The 18,644-nt window shown below is 47.3% G+C and overlaps 1 protein-coding gene and 1 long non-coding RNA gene across 4 annotated transcripts; one reads left to right on the plus strand and one right to left on the minus strand.

Annotated features, from left to right (window-relative positions):
* Positions 1 to 2,742: 2,742 nt before the first annotated feature.
* GUSB (glucuronidase beta) lies at positions 2,743 to 16,036 on the minus strand. Of its 3 annotated transcripts, none has more exons than XM_039849498.1 (12): positions 15,738 to 16,036; positions 14,151 to 14,336; positions 13,630 to 13,811; positions 13,350 to 13,492; positions 12,700 to 12,887; positions 12,176 to 12,328; positions 11,778 to 11,956; positions 11,549 to 11,695; positions 9,316 to 9,400; positions 7,267 to 7,443; positions 4,688 to 4,823; positions 2,743 to 3,130 (listed from the first exon to the last, which is right to left on the minus strand). In XM_039849498.1, exons 1-12 carry the CDS (start codon positions 15,945 to 15,947, stop codon positions 2,961 to 2,963), a joined length of 1,956 nt encoding a protein of 651 aa, XP_039705432.1. In that variant the 5' UTR covers positions 15,948 to 16,036; the 3' UTR covers positions 2,743 to 2,960. The 3 variants fall into 3 exon arrangements, with proteins under 3 accessions (XP_039705432.1, XP_039705433.1, XP_039705434.1); XM_039849499.1 differs by lacking the exon at positions 15,738 to 16,036 and adding an exon at positions 15,567 to 15,711; XM_039849500.1 differs by lacking the exons at positions 13,350 to 13,492; positions 13,630 to 13,811; positions 15,738 to 16,036 and having other exon boundaries at positions 14,151 to 14,217.
* Positions 16,037 to 16,054: 18 nt separating this feature from the next.
* LOC120591798 (uncharacterized) lies at positions 16,055 to 17,609 on the plus strand. The gene is made up of 2 exons (XR_005650001.1): positions 16,055 to 16,174; positions 17,069 to 17,609. It is a non-coding gene; the product is annotated as an uncharacterized LOC120591798 (long non-coding RNA).
* The last annotated feature ends 1,035 nt before the right edge of the window (positions 17,610 to 18,644 follow it).

Raw genomic sequence — 18,644 nt, forward strand, 5'->3', positions numbered from 1 at the left:
GATCCTCCAGGTTTCATTAGAAAGTGAACAGTTTAAACAATAAACAACTGTAAACTATGAAGTAGAAAGTGTAACACTAGGGGAAATTCTGCAGTAAATGGCAGTGTTAAAGGGCAAATGTAAAGGGGTAATGAATGGGCTGTCTTGGCTTTTAGAAAACAAAAAAAGGCTTGAAGGTCTAATTCATTATTATGATGCCTTTATTTTTGTAACAGACAGAAAAATCCCTGACAAGTGAGCAAGAAATATCAGGTTTGCTGATTTATTTCTTTGGTACAAAAGGGTAGAACACCAGGCTAACAAAGCAGCCATTTATTAAACATTTTCTATCAACAGGGAACTGTGCTGAGCACTGTAATCCTACCATAAGTAGGCAGGTATTTCTTCCACTGTAAATTTTTGGGGGGTTGGTACGAAGCTGTCTCATGTGAGTTAGCGTCTTGCCCCTGTCTAAGCAGTCCTTGGGGAGGTGTCCTCTGAAATTCCCAGAGCCATAGTTCTCTTAATAGAGTGTTACATTTAGGAGAAAGGAAGACTTAGCTCAAAGAGTTATCTGTCCATCTCTCCAGCATTCTTGAGGTGAATCCAAGATCCTCTCTGTCATAGTTTGGAGGTTTGTGGGTCTTTTAAGAAAACTAATCAATCTCTAGCAGCACTGAGGTTGTACTTACATGTTAAGTTGAATATTTTATTTAAAAAATAAATGTTATTAACAACGTTTACTAATTATCAGAATTGACCAAACTATTTTACATCTTCACATTTTTAAAAATATGTAAGCAATACATCGTCGTAATAGAATTCTATACCTACTGGCTGAGATTCCTAAGTACTGTGGTTTGAACTGTTTTGTGCAAAACTCGAAGTTTAAATATAGAATATGAGAAAGGGCTTTTATATAGTAGGCATCATTGCATGGAAAATGACCCATGTGATTAAAACTATTTCATAGTTCCAGAGATTTTGGTTACATCTGGTGCTTGGATCAAATTTTAAAAAATGGAAGGTGAGATCTGTATGAGTCTGTCAAGTCGTAATAAATACAAGGCTAGCTGGTGAATTAAGGCAGAATGGGCTTGTTTGCAGATTTTCTGATAACATTACAAGTAATGTGCTTTATTGTACTTATTTAACTGTGCTTTATTGTACTCATTTAACTGTACTTTATTGAAGTGTAAATATGTAGTAATGATGTATGTTAAGTATTACAAGAAAATGTAGACTTTAGTTTGGGTCTTTTTCTCTTGCTGAAAGGAAACAAGTCAATGTCCAATGAAGCTATGAACTCCTGTACTCTAAGATTAAAAAAAGAAAGAGAGAAGAAAGAAAAGAAATAGAAAGAAAGAAAAGAAATTTATAAAATATTTAAGTGTGTCTGTTATGTTTAATATTTTGTATTATTCCTTGACGTTAAACCAGAACACAAAATTTGATTCCTTCAAGGTACTTACATTGGGTAGGAAAGAGAGAGAGAGAGACAGAGAGAGAGAGAGAGAGAGACAGAGAGAGGGAGGGAGGGAGGAAGGAAGGAAGGAAGGAAGGAAGCAAGCAAGCAAGCAAGCAAGCAAGCAACCTTTGGAATTCCTAACTTATTATTTGAACTGACTACGCTCTCATTTCTAAAAAGTGATCTAAAGATGGCCACTAAAATGAGGTCAAATTACCTTTAGCTTCTTTCATGGAGCTTGGAAAGGGAGGCTAAAAGGGGGCATGTGTTGAGACATGTGGGATCAACCAAAAGAGAAGTGAATCGAGTTCTGTATTAAGAACTGTATTGGTTCATGGTCTTCGATTTAATTGGATACCAATAAGTATTTTTCAGAAGCATTCAGCTTTAAACCAGGATTGATGAATACCAAAATCTTAGGAATAATGTACCTTACTTGCCTTCATGGAGCCTGTGAAGAGGAGAAATGATTCCATAAGGAAAGACCACCCTCTGGGAGCAGGGCAGGTATTGTCACCCAGAAGTACAAAGGCCTGGAGTCCAGCTGACCCTTGAACATGAGGTGTCAGGGTGCCAACCTCCTGCACAGTTGAAAATCCACGTATTGCTAGGCCCTCCACATATGCAAGCCTACTTGTGGAGTTGACCCTTGAACAACATGGATTTGAACTATATAGTAATAGAAAAAAAAAAAATCACATATAAAGTGTACCCACCAGTTCAAACCCATGTTGTTCAAGGGTCAACTGTACTTGTCTACAGCTCCAGCCTGTTTAAAGAGGTCTCATGTTCAGTGGAGTTGGTTATGATGAGGCCAGTGGGCTCTTATGCCCATCTGTCCATTTCTGTCACGATAGGACTATATGGCTGAGGTTGGAACAACGTCCTGGAAAAACTGGTAACCTTGGAGCTCCCTTCTGATTCAGACATGTCTCAGCTCTCATCTCTCTTTTACGCTTATTTGTCAGCTTAACTATTTGGAAACTAGTATATAAACTTTGTTCGTTATTGCAGCACATCGCTTTCTGTAAATTTATTGGGACTTCGGCCCATCTGTGGAGTTTTACAGCCATTGTGTTTCACTCTCACTCGCCCAGTCAAGGCTGGCCTGGTTTGCTACATGAGCACAGGAGGCCCTAAGGCTGCAGGGTAATTCCTGTGCAAGCACAGACTGTAACCTGCATCTCTGCATGTGGCGTGAGTGTTGAAGCAGAGGTTTCTCAAGAGTCCACACAGCTAAGGCTATCAAAACAGCTTGACACATAATTTCAGAGGCTTTTCAGCAATACAGATCATTCAATTTATGGTCACTTCTGAGCCAACTCTTTATTCCCATACAATAAAAGCCTTTATTTTCACAAACTCTAGCAAATTACTACAAACTCCAGACAGGAAACTTTCTGGTCTACCACATGGTCCAGGGAAGCACTTTCTCTGTTTGCTGGGAAATTCACCCCTTACTTGGGGAGACGGGGCTGACAGAGCTGGTGTGAGTAAAGAGGTAATTCTTCCATTACAAAGTAAATGGGCTCATTCCCACACACTGTGACTTCATAGCTGACCAATGGTACCTGGTTTCATTCGCAAGTTTCCAGTATCTCTGTCTCAAAAGGAATGCTGCACCTTTTGGTTGTCTCTGACGAGTAAAGATCCCCTTTTTGTTCCCCATTACTCTCGGTGGTGCTAAAAGAAATAAGCAAAAGTTGTTTCAGATGACTTCTGATGGGCAAAATTGGAGCCAAGCTGGAGCCAAGCTGGACACTAAACAGAAATATCCTCTTACAGTTTATGGTTGCTTGGTGAAATGGTATCTAATATGGCCACTTAATGGGCTAAAGTTTTATCTACTACTGCTCCCACAAAACACCTCAGCTCCCTGGTGTGTTAATTTCTCATCTGTTACAGGAAAAGGTCCAAAATTGTTTATCTCTTACTTGCAAAATTAGGTTTAAAATATATGGGTAGCCAGCTGCCTGAAAAAGTTACCCTTGGAAAGACAACTCTCCTAATGGGAGCTAGCCTTCTGACCAGTCAAAGGTGCCTAGGTAGGATTTCATACAAGATTTCAAAGTCCTTCCAGGCAGACTTCCAGCCAAGTTCCCACTTCTGGTAGTTGGTCTGCCAGAGTTGAAGCTGGGAAGGGAGCAACACCTTCTCTCCACCCGCTAGTGAAACCACAGCTTCTATGAAATGAAAAGGAAGTCTTTCCCACCAATAAGTTCAAGACCATAATTTCCTCCACGATAAGCAGATGCCAGGCACTGTGCCAAACACTTCATCAAATGGCATTCCTATATCAACCTGAAAGGTTGTAGGCATTTTCCCCACTTTACGGGTTTATGAAAAGGTTAGGTAACTTGTCCAAGGTCACAAAGCTAATTTCTCACTACACAAAGCCGGTGCACCTATACATGAAACTAGATCGCCATCCAAGATATCTCCAAAAGTCATTAATCTTATTGGCCAAGAAGAATAGAGGCTCCTGTTCTCATTCTGCCTTCTGTTCACCTCTCCATTCTAATTCTCAATTCAACTCGAACCTTCCAAAAACCTGTCTTTCCCTATAAGTAAAGTACTGGAATTCCCACTACCGCCAAATCCTCCCCACACCCACCGCCAATGCTATCCTAAGTTTATCATATATAAAGAAACTAGTAACCTAGAGATGTAAAAAGAAATGAGAAACATTCATCTGGAACTTAACTGAAGTAGCTCTCATCTATCCCCGCTTGAGAAAGACTACAGATGGTATTCCCTTTGAAGACTTTTAAACGCTCCCACATTCGAAACACTTTGACACATCCCTGTATTCGATGAACCTGCCTTGTACAAGTGAATAATATAAACCAGACTGAACTGTCTTACGTTTCTCAGGTTTTGTACCCTACACTGGAATAATGAGCATATCTCACAAGTAAACCCAACATGAAGTCAACTTTTTCCTTACTACTGCGAAACAGACAAGGCAAGTTAGCCATTTTGCCTCAAAATGGTAGTCTCTCCCATTTGCTTATTTTTTTATTTTAATTTTCTTTTACCATAAAATGAGTTGGAAAGGAGGCAAGTGATGCTGTTTGCTAAATGCAACTTACTTTTCCTAGGAAATTCTCTATGTAACTTACAATGACTAAACAGCTTTCTCTCTCGTTTCCAGTGCTCTTACAACCAAATGTCCTGAACTGAAAGGCCAATGTGAAAAAATTAGAAATGGCACATTCCCCTCACCAAATTGCCACTTACACTGGTCAGTCATAAAATCAGCAAAATTCCAGATGAGCTCTCCAACCACATATTCTTTGCGTTTTTGATCCAGAACCACATGATACTGCTCTAGCAGATCTTTCTGGTACTCTTCACTGAACATCAGAGGTGGATCCTGGAATTCAAGGCAAAGAGAGAATTTAAGAGTCAGAACTGGCAGAATTGTAAATGTCAAATGAAAATAAAGATCCATGTGATGATGACCAAAATATCTGTCCTCAAGGTGGGCTGTAGTGACTGACTGCAGGACTCAGTCGTGCTGGTGTAGAGACACAGCCAGGGTAGGATGTAGCCCGGAGGAAAAAAACGTTTTAAACAACCTTAATTAGTCACTATTTATAAATATAATTTGATACTTGCTTTATCTTACTTTTCCATCTCTATTCGCCAGTGCGGTGAAGTAAAACTGTCTTTGAATTATAAATTTGAAGCTCAAGTTTTAAGTAGCCGCAAGTGTATAATTTGAGAACTAGTATGACTCAGATTTAACTCACCTCAGATTCATCTGTATCTGGTCTGGGTAAGTAGCTGCTGTTTAGCACATTCATTCATTCAACAAATAACTATTTCCTATCTGCTAATATGGCAGGCATTAGAGAGAGTGATAAACAAGAAAGATGAGTTTCCCTGCTCTCAGGCTTTATAATCTGGCAAGAAAGACACAACTTGTAAGTGTAATGAGAGTAAATAAAAAGAGTGCAAAGCAAGAGCCAGGGGGATGTTTAGCAGGAGGAGTTAATTGAGACAAGGAGCCGCAGGAAGCTTTCCTGAGGAATTATTTAAGCTAAGACCTGCCAAGTGAGGAGAAGCCTATCCGAAACAAAAGCAGAAGGCCACATCTACGAATTCATCCAATATCTGGTGAGAAGTTCCTATGCAGCCTGTACTAGGATATAGTAATCTTTTATATTTTCCTGGGTCTGAGTTCTTGTTGTTGGGTGTGAGTTTCCATCACAAGGGAAATTGGGGGGAAGCTCAAGCCTTAGATGCTGAAGGATGCAGCATTCTGACCATCTGTGAGAGAACAAAACCCTCTTGGCTTTCTTTTCCAATGAGAGGGATTAAAATGCTATATAAGATGCACTGAAAATATAACTCTACAATTAAGCCATGTTTTGTTCCAGTTCCAAAGCTGATTTGGAGGACAGGGCAAAATGTAAATTTTCTTACTTGGTTTTAATGAAAATGACCTTGCATTGTCTAATATTAGTCACGAATGGCTATTTAAATTTAAAACTAAATTAAAATAAATCATTCGGTCAAACTAGTTACATTTCAAGTACTCAAGAGCCACATGTGGCTAGTGGGTACCCTTTCGGACAGCAGAAATACAGAACATTTCCATCAGTGCAAAAGATTCTATCAGACGGTGCTAACCTAGACTCTTTCAGAGTTTCTTAAAAATTCAGAGTTGGCTACACCTTTCCAAAGAGGGAGAACAAATGTGCATATACACTGTCTTCGTGAGCTATTTTTCCCCCTTTATTGGTTTGTACAAGTGACATTCTGTGTAAGCAAGATGAATTTAAGGGTGTGAACAGAATAATACAGTCCAAGTAGCTAGCTGTTCAACATACAAAGGACAAGCATATTAAGAAATATGTGTTAACAAAGAATCCCAGTAGTTGTGACAGGCCAGTGTGAGTTGGCTGGGGTGGAGAAGGGTGCCTGGCTGTGGTTCGAGAATCCACATGAAGATATCCTCACAAGACAAAGCAGCATATCTTTGGTGAGGAAATGGACAAAACAATGAGAAAAAGGCTAGTGACAAAAACTTGCTCCAAGATTTCATCCATTCCCTTAACAAATATTGTTTAGCACCCGCTGTGTGCTGAACACTACTGACAGCTTAGAAAGCAACAATAAATAAGATGCAGTCTCCCTCCTGGAGCCCACAGTCTGGTCAAGGAGAGAGCCAAAGAAATAATGACAGTACACAATGAGAAACACCGAGACAGAGACCAAGCAGAAGGGACAGTTTCCTCTGGCTGGGGCAGGTGGGGTAAACCTCACCAAAGAGGAAACGTCTAAGCTGAGACTTGAACACGGAATTAGAATCCATTGCTTGGCAATTATAGTACTAACAAGGGCATTCTAGGCAGAAGGAACAGCCAAAGCCAGAACAGGCACCATTGGGAATAGTAAAAACAGTCCAGTGTCAAAGGGTGAAGGCAGAGGAGGATAAAGACCTCAGAGAGGGCAGAGAACAAAGACGTTGACTGCCCTGACAAGGGATTAGGGCTTTGTCTTGTAGGCCAGGGGAAGCCAATGACCAGACTTCCAAGGTTTGGACTTGTTCAAAAGACTATTTGGAAAGCTAGTGGGAACAAGGAAACATGGCCAGTAAGGAGGCTGCCTCAAGCAAGTCACCCAAAGGCCTCGGTCCTGGGCAGCCATGAGTGCAGAGGGGCAGGCCAAGGTAAGCCTGAAGAACTGCAGGGAGAGCATCAGGACAAGTAAGGGATGGGGAAGGAAGCACATTTCTAACCTGGGGCAATGAGTGACATCACTGCCTAAGAGAGTGAATAAAAAAAACCAGAACATTCTACACTACTTACATGGTGAAGCCCTACAATGGCATCTGCTCCATACTCGCTCTGGATAATTGGCTTCTGATACTTTCTATACCAGTTCTCAAACTGGGTTGCCAGCTGCAGCTGAATCGCCTCCAGGTGCCCAAAGTCATGATACCAAGAGAGGTAACTATTCACACAGATGATGTCCACATACGGTGCCTAGGACAAGAGCATTAAAGCTTGTTCACGAAGCAGAAGACTGCATAATACAGTGATAGGACTCTCATACCCGGGGGCTCTTCTGGCAGAGGAGGTAAGAAGGGAAGGTCGAAAAGAATTCAGACGCTTACATGTGCAGGAAATAAGTCAAAAAGTGACCTGAATGGAGCAAGTCTATAATTCTGAACTGATGCTCCTGACCTGGCTGTAGCTGGGCTCTTGTGAGGGCTACGAGAGGCAGAGCCGGCACCTGATGAGCTGAGCTGGCCTCAGTGGAAGCCCAGGGCCCATCCCAACTGGATTCTGTTCCTCTCCTGGTAGTGTTTCTGTCGCTGGTCTTCCCTCACCTGGCCCTGGAGAAATGTTCCCAGCTGAGGGGTAGATGCACTTTTTGTCTTTACAAAGAATCTCGATTTGCCATACCATTCCTGAACTAGTGTTGTGGGCCATCAGGTGGCTGGAAATTTCCCTACTACCAGAGTAGCCAAAATGATGGGGCAGGACTGCCGCAGGTCTAAACAATGCGGTAATTAGGACTGAGCGGCAAAGACTCGACAGCCCAATGTCCAGTCTCTAACATCACCTGAACACACGCCTGTCTCCAGAGCCTGCACTGGGACTGATGTGGTCTGTCTTTCCAAAGAGACTGTGGCCACGTTCCAAACTGCAGTGGTGGAAAACTGCAGACAGAAAGAGAAAGCTGGGGGAGGTACCTTTGGGTGGACAGATGCGCAAGGATCACACATCCCACCAGATGAGGCCAGGAATAGGGTGCCCAGGCGCAGGCTTCCCGGTCCACGTGAAAGACTAGAACGGGAGGAGATGCCACTCGCGCCCCGAGAACACTCAGGGCTGCCTTGCACTACACGCGTTTTACCAGTCGTGATGCTTCTTTGAAGGGGGTATTCTCAAGAGATGGCAAAGGAGTGCCGGGGCTACAAATCTTTTTCCATGCATGTTAAAATGACAGTGTTCACAATCTGTATTTGTATACAGTTTTTCTCATCCATTCTTTCTTTAGATGATTTCTCTTTCTGTAGCACTTTCCTCCTAAGTACTGGCCTTCAGCTTCCTAATGAAGGAACCTTTTCGTGGTCCCGTTTTACAGCTCTAGTGCAACTGAACACATTGTTTCTGAGGGACTGCTGTGCCCACGGATGGTGAGTGAGGTCATGTGGTCCAGACAGCTGTGTGAGCCTCTCTCTCCAACTCTCAATCTGGATCTAGTCAGTGGTTCTCAAAGCTGGTTGATGATTAGAATCACTGAAGAGCTTTTTAATAACTCAGATTCCCACCCCGGACTGACTAAATCAGAATCTCAGAATCCAGAGATCTGGACTCTCAAAAAGCTTTCCTTAGTTGTTCTGACAATCAGCTCCCTTAAACTTTGCCATTTTATTATTTATAATAAACTGACGTGCATAAAATTAAACTGAGGCGTATAAAATATTGAGTCTGAACTGAGAATAAATTAAATCTCCTTGGATTTAGGAAGCCACACTGCCTTGTGAATAAGCAGGTAGTTAGTTATCTTTAACCCAAAGACCGTCTACGAATATGCTGGACTGGCGGCTTGTGGTTCTTTCCTCAGAGCTAGCCCCAGAGTTCCCCTCCTGCCGTGAGGCCCCACCCTGCGTCAGGAGGCTCATGCTGTACTGTGTGTTCCCCAAATGCAGCAGGTCCAGCAGTCATAAGGCTCACAGCATACAGTGTGTTCCCCTATTTACGCAGGGCCCCACACTGTGTGCCCTAACGCCCCGGGGCCCCGCATCAGAAGGTTTATACCGTACGTGGTGTTCATTGGAGCAAGCAGTAGAGAAGGACTAGAGAGGGCAGAGGAGAGGAGAACCGTGTGGGAACCTCCAGGCTCACCCCTCGGTCGACGTCATAGTCCGTTCTGGTCACGAAGGTCACCGGCCGGGAGGGGTCCAAGGCTTTGGTATGGGCAATCAGCGTCCTGTCCACAGAGAGCAGAAGACAGCCTGCATCAGGCTGGGAAGAGTTCTCAGATACTCACCTCTCATCCTCTCCCTCCCATCTTCCCAAAACAAACAAAACAGCACTGCTCTCCTCCCTACCTCTAAGTGTAGTTTAGGTAAATGAACATGTTCCTCCCGTCTTAGATCATGTTCCCTGACATCATTCTTTCTCCCTGCCAAATCCTACCCACGCCCACAGAGGGGGCCACCTTGCAGGGGCAAGCAGGCACACTAAGCCGAGGTCCTTGGGGTGGGTGCCGCCAAAAACCAGGTTCTGAATCTCTGAAAAAAGCTCTTGAAAATAGAAATGGATGGGGTGTGGATTAGGATAGATATTAATGAATAATTAGGGAGTGTGTGCTAGGAAGCCGGCTATGGGCTATGTGCTGTGTGCCGGGCGCTCACCAGAGACTTTAACAGCTACATCTATAGCTTCATGGAGCACTGGGAAGTAGGGTACTTGCACGAACGTTACAAATTGCAATTACAAGTGGTAGCAGGAAAGAGGGTTCTGTGAGACAGTAACAGGTACAAAACTGAGACAGTCAGTGACAGACTCTCTGAAGAAATGGCATTTATGCTGAATCGCACTAACCAAGGAGGGGTGACAAGAAGAGACTCCCTAAAAAGAAGAAGAGACTTCCTGACAGAGCAAACTGTCTGCGGCTTCCCCCATGCAGGTCACCTTCAATCACTGTTTAAGCCTATTTGTCTCTTCTCTTTCCTCACAGCTAGTTTTCTTTCCTTTACATCCTTTCCCCATAATTGCTCTTCTCATTTGAAGGCAGTAGTTTCCACAGGCCAGCACAGTACCCCTACTCTCAAGTCCCAAAACCACACTCTGAAATGGCCTGTTTGTCACCTGGGAAGCTTCGAAGCCTAGCTGAGCTCCTCCAGCCCAGGTAGCTCTAGCCATCTCCTGCGCTGTCCCTGCTGCTCCAGACATCATGCATCTCCCCTTCTCTCCGCCTCCCAAAAAGGCCCACCTGGAACCTCAGGCATCCACTCCTGGGAGCCTACATACACTTCACCCTCACAATAAAAACTGAACCACCAGGGGTGGCCCAGTGCACTCTGGAACTGCATGTTCGGAGTTGTCCTTTGCCCAGGTAGGTCACTCATCGGAGCCTTTCACAGATTTGACTCAGCCCAAAGCACTCCCTGAAACTAGGACGCAATGTCTGCCTCAGGGAGTATTGTGATGACCTCTGCTGCCTCTGCAGCAAGTGAAATAACTCCCCTCTCCAGGCCAAGTGACACTTGCACAACTGTAAGAAAGAGAAGGAACCAAGGAACAGCCCCAAGGCCAGGCCTCCGACTTCGGGAACACTGCCCCCAAGTGGTGTTTGTTTTCCTTGCAATGCGGCCTTTAGTGAATGGGACCATGAACTTCAGTGGCTTGGTCCTGTCCAACGATGTAACTTTACAATAGTTGGAATACACGTCACTGAAAAACCCGTTTTTGTAGATAAGCTGGTCTGATAAAGCCTAACTCCACTTTACACATAAACCAAAGCATTGCAGTGTTTTTTCGAAGTTTAATACACACTCTATTTCTCAGGAATGGAGATGCCATTAAAAGTGAGGGGAGATTATCCTCGGTTTTGTTTGGAACTTTATCTAGAGTGGTTGGCCATTTTGGAAATGTGCAGCACTGAAGGGACCACTGCTCATGGTACCAGTAGCAACGCAGCACTTTTGCAGCTTTTGTAGCTATGCTTTCAGGAGATTCCACATGTAGGTGCAAGCATCGGACCCCTTCAGTGGGTCTCTGGGGAGCCAGGCCCATGCATTCACGTGTTATTCTATAAATAACTCTCGGTTATATCACAGTTAGTTAGACCATGCCTAACTTTGTTTTTCATTTGAAGTTATGTGTATAAGTAGGCTGGGTCAACTCTGGATTTCATTTCAGGTGTGAAAAGGGGACACTGGGTATCACTGAGTTGAAATCACAACTTGGGTGGGTAGGGATTTGCTCCCCTGAACTGACCAGGTATGGATACACTCTCTCAAGTGCGGGCTGGGAGCAGATGCTGACTCTCGCATAGCCCATGCCCAGGCTGAGCTGGGCCAAAGGTGAGGTCTCTCCTATGACTAAGCCTGGGGCAGGAGAGGGCACTCACTTGAAGTAGTAACCAGCAGGCTTCAGGAAGGAAGTGGGCTCATTGGCCACAGACCACATCACAACGGCTGGGTGATTCTTATCCCTGCGCACCAGCTCCTCCATCACCTCCAGGTGGTGCTGCAGAGACGAATTGCTGTAGCTCTCACTGTGAGGCAGGGTGAAGAAAGGCAGAATGTCATAGCCTACCAAGCTAGTCAGGCTGAGCAGTGTGGGCTCTGGGCACTCACTTCAGCGTGATGCCCACGCCAGGGCTCTCATCGATGACCACGATCCCATAGCGGTCACACAGCTGCATCACCTCCTCTGCATAGGGGTAGTGGCTGGTGCGGAAGGAGTTGGCACCAAGCCAGCGAAGCAAGTTGAAGTCCTTCATCAGCAGTGGCCAGTCAAAGCCCTTCCCTCGGATCTAAGAGATAGCAGAGTAGAATGACCCCCTGCCTCTGTCCGATGCACTTCCTTCTAGAGCTAGACCCTCAAGAGCCCTCTATCCAACCCAACCACAGGCCCCATCAGGTAGCGGTTTTGAGCAGTTGGCTTAACTACTCTGAGCTGCCCTCAACCGCTTCAGGGAGTATGAGGAAGATGAGAAATGTTCCCCACAGGGACCCAGGGACCCCCAACTCACATCCGCATCCTCATGCTTGTTGACCCCATGGAAATAGAAAGGTTTCCCGTTAATGAGGAACTGGCTCTCTGTGAAAGCCACAGTGCGAATCCCCACAGGGAGAGTGTAGAAGTCAGACACAGGCCCAGCTGCCGTCTCTGCAGTCAGCCTCACCTAGAAAAGCCAAGCACTGGCATGAAGCGTTCTCGATGGCCCCACATCGCCTGCCCATCAGCTGGAAGGCCCCTTGTAAACCACGGCGGCCCTCCTCTGGCACCGCAAGCAGAGAGATGCTGAAGTTACAGGCTTCTGGCATTAGCAAGGAGGAACCTTCACCCACCCTCCCCCTGGAGCCTGCTCTTCAAACTTGAGCCACCACACCGAAAGTTGAAAAAATCAGGTTGGGAACACTTCAATTCAAATGACTAGGAAGCTCAGAGGACCATGCCTGCCTGCCCACCTGTTCTGTAGCCCTGCTGAAGCCAGGTAAGGCTGCTGGATAGGGGCAAAAGGCCTCCCATAGCCTCGGTGCTAATCACCATTACCTCCAACGAGTACAGGTAGGCAGGGTGCTCATGCATCAGGTATGGCCACCAGAGATGGGCACTGGGCACCTGCAGCTGGCCCTGGCCCCCCATCCCCTGGGCCACGACTTTGCCTTCCTCATCCAGAAGATACACTTCCAGCTGGAAGTGTTCACTGCCCTGGACAAAAATCTGGTAATTCACCAGCCCTGTGGGAGACAAGGGAGATCAAACCAAAAAGGTGGTACATGTCCCGGGTTGTACAGATGAGAGTACCCTGCAGCCATCACTTTGAGGAGTCCACTTAGGCCCCGAGACCCCAGCCAACAACTGTTTATTTCTTGAGCTTGATCTGTGGTGAGGAGGGCTTGAGTGAGAGCAGCAGAGTGGAGACGGGACATGGGATCCCCATGTATCCTGAGCGATGTGATTTTAGGCGAGCTCTACGTTTCATTGGGCTTTATTTATTTCCTCACAAAATGAGGTCAGACCAGATGGGTATTTCTGAAGCCCTTGCCAGCTTTCACAGGCTGGATTTTAGTTTCTTAGGTAAATGGGAACCTGTGAGGTTTAAGAGAGGCTGGGAGAGCCTTTCTCCTGGGGCAACTTTCCAAACAGGGAACAGACCACTGTGGGCCTGGCTGAGGGCAGATCCTGCCAGGAGCCCTTACCAGTGTTTTGGTCCACGCTGGTGCCGATAGTGATATCATCAATGTAGGTGATGGGTGTGGTGTAGAGGAGCACAGGCCGGTGCAGTCCCGCATAGTTGAAGAAGTCAAAATTTGTGTTCTGGACAAAGTAACCTTTGGGGTACCTAGGGTGAGAGGATAATGGCCAACTGGGGCCTCGCCCTGAGGACGTCAACCTCACATCTGCTAAGGCTACTCTGGCCCTAGTGGGAAGACCACTGGGCAGGGTGGGGGTTGGGATGTGGGGGCAGGTGCTGCTCACCTGGAGGTATCTGTCTTGTAGACGATGGTCCCTGGTGGCAGGGTGTGGGGAGTGAGCGTGTTGTTGATGGCGATGGTAATGCGGCAGGAAGAGAGGGGCCCACTCTGGACCAGCTTACTGATGTCAGCCTCGAAGGGAAGATGGCCCCCCTCATGCTCTGCTACACGAACCCCATTCACCCACTGCAGACACAGGGAGATATGGGGAGGGGACAGCAGGCCAGAGCATGAGGAACAGGTGCTGCCATCTCAGGCACTCCATCACTGAGAGGTGTCTTCCCAGCTGCCACCTACCTCAGCAGCCTGATAATAGGAATGGAGCTCCAATGGAAATTAGGCAACCCTCCCCGACCCAGGGCACAGACCCCAGTGTGGGGAATGTGTATTCCCCCCACCCCCCGCACCCACCCCAGGAGGCAAGCTGTCAGGGAATAGCTGGGAGCCAGAGAGCCCAAGGCAGCCCCAAGAGTGCTCAGCAGCTGCACCTGCCCACTCGCCCTGCCTGCTGCTTGCTGCACTGACCACAATGGCGTAGTACTGGGCGCTGCCAATCCTCAGGACCACTCTTGTGCCCAGGTCCTGAGTCCATCGCTGGGGCAGGGTTGCCTCCCGTTCATACCACACCCAGCCAACAAAGCCACGCAGTTGCCCATCCTGGCCCACATCGTTGAAGCTGGAGGGAACCGGCATGTCCAGGGTGGGGCCCGACTGGGGAAAGAAGGGTAGGGATCAGGTCCAGACCACCTAAGACCAGGGCCCAGGCAGCCCCCTTCCCCAGAAGCCAGATCCCCCAGCAACCCTGCCTTTAAGAAGGCCTCTCCCAGACCCTGGCATTCCGGGCCACACTACCACTGTTATTCTTTACCATCAAGTGACCTATGCCTTTTATGGAGCTCATCTAATTCTCACGACTCCATGCAGTAGACCTCAGGCACTCATTCGTTCAATGGACAGTGTACAGTGAACACCTACGGTCCTGGTCTAGGTGCCAGGAATAAAACGGTGAACAGGCCTCTGCTGTCAGCTGATCAGCTCTGTGAGAAGTGTGGAGAGTGGCAGGGGACTATCTTAGGAGTCAGAGAAGGCCTTTTGGGGCCAGCACCCACGGAATACCGCCCCACAGACAATCCCTTGAACACCTCAGGTAGAAGGCAAGACAAGAGCAAGACAGGTGGCTCAGTGAGCCTGGCAGCAGCCTGGCTTTCCCACAGACATCTGATATTTGGCACGTGTGACCTCTGAGGAGAGGAGTATTTCATTTCCTCTGTCCTTCACAGCTGTATCTCCAGCATGACACAAGCCCTGCCACATAGTAGGAACTCAATAAATACTGACTAAACGGATGGATAACTTGCTGACGAGAGATCAACTGCTAGGACTGTTTGTGTCCAAGGGCTAGTGAGGCGAGTTCTTTCTGAAGGCAGCCAGCACCAAGCTCTCCACAAAAGGCGGTGAGCCCAGGGCCACAGTGCGGTCTGAATGAAGCAAGAAGGATCTGCAGAGACCAGACCCTAAGAGGAAGATGATCAAGTGACAGACGAAGGATGGCCGTGCACGGGCTGCTTTTGCTGAGGAAACTATGAGTGGCGCCCAGCCACTTCTTCCTCCCTTGATGAATGCTGGGCGGCAAAGCCCTAAAAACGAGCATGTCGAAAAGGTGAGCGCCATATGGGCACACAGGCCTGCCCTAGCCCCACTTCTCCATCGACCCAACCCAAGGTCAGCGGGGAGACCCGAGGTGGGATCCTTGGCTGGCTGGATTTTAAGCCCCGTCCTCTACCTGCACCTGGAACCCAAGGTCCTGCCTGCCAGGGCAGAACTGGTCCCAAGATGTCCAAAGCCCGTCCTCCTCCAGCTGCCCACCCTGCGGGATGCCATGGACCCTGCTCTGGCTCGGCCTCCCCTACTGGAGGGGCAGTGGGCGCCCGCCCCACACACGTTCGGTCCCAGAGCTGCCCTCCGTCCATGTGTCCTCCTTCAGAATCGTCAGACACCCTCTCCCACGCCTCCAAGATTGTTCGTTTTAACCGTCTGGACCGCAGCTCCGAGGTGAAGGGGAAGCATGCCCAAGCCTAGCTACAGGAGCTTCCCTGCCCCTGGAGCCCCCACCTCTCGCAGCGGCGTCCGGTACCACTGCTGCTCGAAGCCCTGGCGCCGGTTGTCGGAGAAGTCGGCGCGGAAGCTCCAAAGGCCATCCAGATCCTTGCGCTCTCGCGAAGCGCTCTCTCGGGGGTACAACATGCCCCCCTGCAGCGCCAGCCCGCAGCCCCAAAGAACCGGGCCGAGCACGGCCCAAGCCCTCGCCGTTCCCCGGACCATGGTTCCCGCGCGGCCGCCAGTCACTCGTCGCCGGGCTAAGAATGGTGCGGGAGGAGGGCCCAGCACCGTGTCCGGGGTCACGACCCACCCCTGAAGCCTCCGGCGCCATTTTGCTTTAAGGCGGGTTCCAGGCCTGGAGGAGTCGCTGTATGCGGGCCGAAGCGGAAGACGCGACCTGTCCTCCTCCCTGAGGGCGGCGGTAGGGGAAGGCCAGCGGGGAGCTCGAGGTTAGGACTTTGGGGAAAAGGGATCCCTGGCCCCCAGCACCAACCACGAAGGGCTGAGTTTTCCGGCTCTGCGCCCTCCCCGCCTGCCCGCGGTGTCCCTTCCTCTCCCCGCCCTCACATTACTGACTGCTTCCCCTACTCAGGGAGGCCAGTCGAGGGCCGCAGGCCAGAGTGAAAATCCGGGAAATGGCGGGGTTCCAGGCCCACTCCACGGCCACCCTCCGTTTCTTCAACGAGGCCAGCCCGAGACACCTTCGCTTGCTAATGCCTGTTGGATATCCAGTGAGTCCAGGCGAATTCTTTATCCTGCCTAGTGGAAAACCTTCCCACAGAGACACCTTTCCCGGGGACTAGGCCATAGGGTTGACCCTGAGATCACCTGGGCCCCAAACCCCTGCCTGGGACCCTGGGCTCCCTCTTGACACTGCAGGCACATAAAGGTGCAAGGAGAGGGGCTTATGGCCCCACTAACCTAACCTGGATACGACTCTTCTTGCAGTTACCTGATTTTTTAAATTATTATTTTTCACTTTTGCTCTGATTTCACGCTCACCTAAGCAAGTTTCTTGTAGTGGACCTTGATACTGGGAACAGAGTCCCCAGGACAGTAAAAATAAAATATTCTAGGAACTGACAAGGTCTAAAGGCTTACAATATGAAAACAAGAAAGGATGCAAAAGTATATACTCTGTGATCCTAATATTGTTAAGATTATACACACACAAATATAAATATGTGTGAGGTGTTATTATTGGTGTTATAGATTATTCTCATTTTGTTCCTCATACTTTTCTGATTTTTAAAAATCTTCTATGAAGAACGGCATTATTTTTATAATCAGAATCAAACCAACAGGTGTTTTTTAAAAGCAGCAAACAATCCTTTTTTCCACAGGAGGCCTACACACCACCGCTTGGGCTACCGCCATGTTTCTAATGATCTCTGAGACGTTCCAGCACATTTTGTGGCTACGCAACGACAATAGCCTTTGCCAACACTGCAATTAAGGGTGTGAGGTGAAGATGTGCTCATGTGGTTTTGAGGAAAGCAGACGTCGACCTCACCGAGAAGGCACGAGAGCTCACTAAGGATGAGGTGGAACGTGTAATCACCACTATGCAAAATCCACACCAGTACAAGATCCGAGACTGGTTCTGAAACAGACGGAAGGACGTGAAGGATGGGAACTACAGCCAGGTCCTGGCCGATGGTCTGGACAACAAACTCTGTGAAGACCCGCAACGACTGAAGAAAATTACACCATTTCTGGGGACTTCGAGGCCAGCACAGCAAGACCACCGGCCGCCGAGGCTGCACTGTGGGTGTGTCCAAGAAGAAATAAATCTGTAGGCTTTGTCTGATAATAAATAGTTTCTACACTTTAAAAAATCAAATGAAAATAAAAACAACAAACAATAAATTGATTTTTCATTTATCCACAAGTCTTTATTTAGTTAGTTCAAGCTGATTTTCCCTGAGGGATGGAGTGAAGAAATAGAATGGATTCACTATAAACAAGCTGATGAATTACTAAAAATCAAGTAGGTTAAGGTATGAGGAAACAATTGTATTCTTTTTTTAACTAGCCCGGGAACTTAAACTTTTGAACTTTCCAGTCCTGAGCCAATACTTGGATATACATCAAAAATCCAGATAACCCTTTGATTGCTCCCTAAAGGACTAGGAAAGAATATTCACATATCCAGACCAACATGTAGAAGACTACCATCTCAGGCCAATCCAAAGGCTAAGAATGGAGGGCTGAGTCTGCTAAAGAATGTGCTTTTCATTTTAAGAACTCTTAGCGTTTCTTTCTTCCTTGAAGCACTCTGCGTATTGCCTAGTAGTGTTTCTGGTTTGTAAATTTTAAGGCCCTTGATAGTTCTTTATACTTTGTTTCTAGCCAAAGCCTCCAGACTCTTTTTGAGTTTGTTTGACACTACCATCTAATGGGAAGGGGGAGAAGGAGAATAGAGAACTGATAAAACAGTTTCTGAACTTCTGAACCCGAAAAACAGATCCTGGTGGGTAAAGCCCATTAGCCAGTTTTCTTCCCCTACCTAAGTTGGCAGCCTTATACAAATATATGAATCTGGAAGTATAAATCTGGGAGTTGTCAGCACTGAGAATGGATGAAGTCACCAAAGGAATAAAGGCAGGTAGAAAATGGATCAAAAGATAATCCCTGAGACACCCCCCACCAAACATTATGAGTACACGAGATGAAGAGGAGGAATGAGCAGGTCCCTGTCTCCTTGAGGATAAATCCAAACTCCTTAGCATGCTTTGTCATGATCTGACCCATTCCTGGCTCCCATGTTCCTGCATGCCTCTGTGCTCGGCTAATGCTTTTACCTCTGCCTAGCAGCCCTTCCTCCTTGGCTAGTTAACTCTTCCTCATCATTCTCATTCTTCGACATTCAGTTCAGACATCTTCATCTTTACATTCCTTGGCCCCCAAGTCGTCCCC

The sequence above is a fragment of the Pteropus medius genome, unplaced genomic scaffold (genome assembly GCF_902729225.1).
Source record: "Pteropus medius unplaced genomic scaffold, Ma_sr-lr_union100, whole genome shotgun sequence".
Taxonomy (NCBI): Eukaryota; Metazoa; Chordata; class Mammalia; order Chiroptera; family Pteropodidae; genus Pteropus; species Pteropus medius.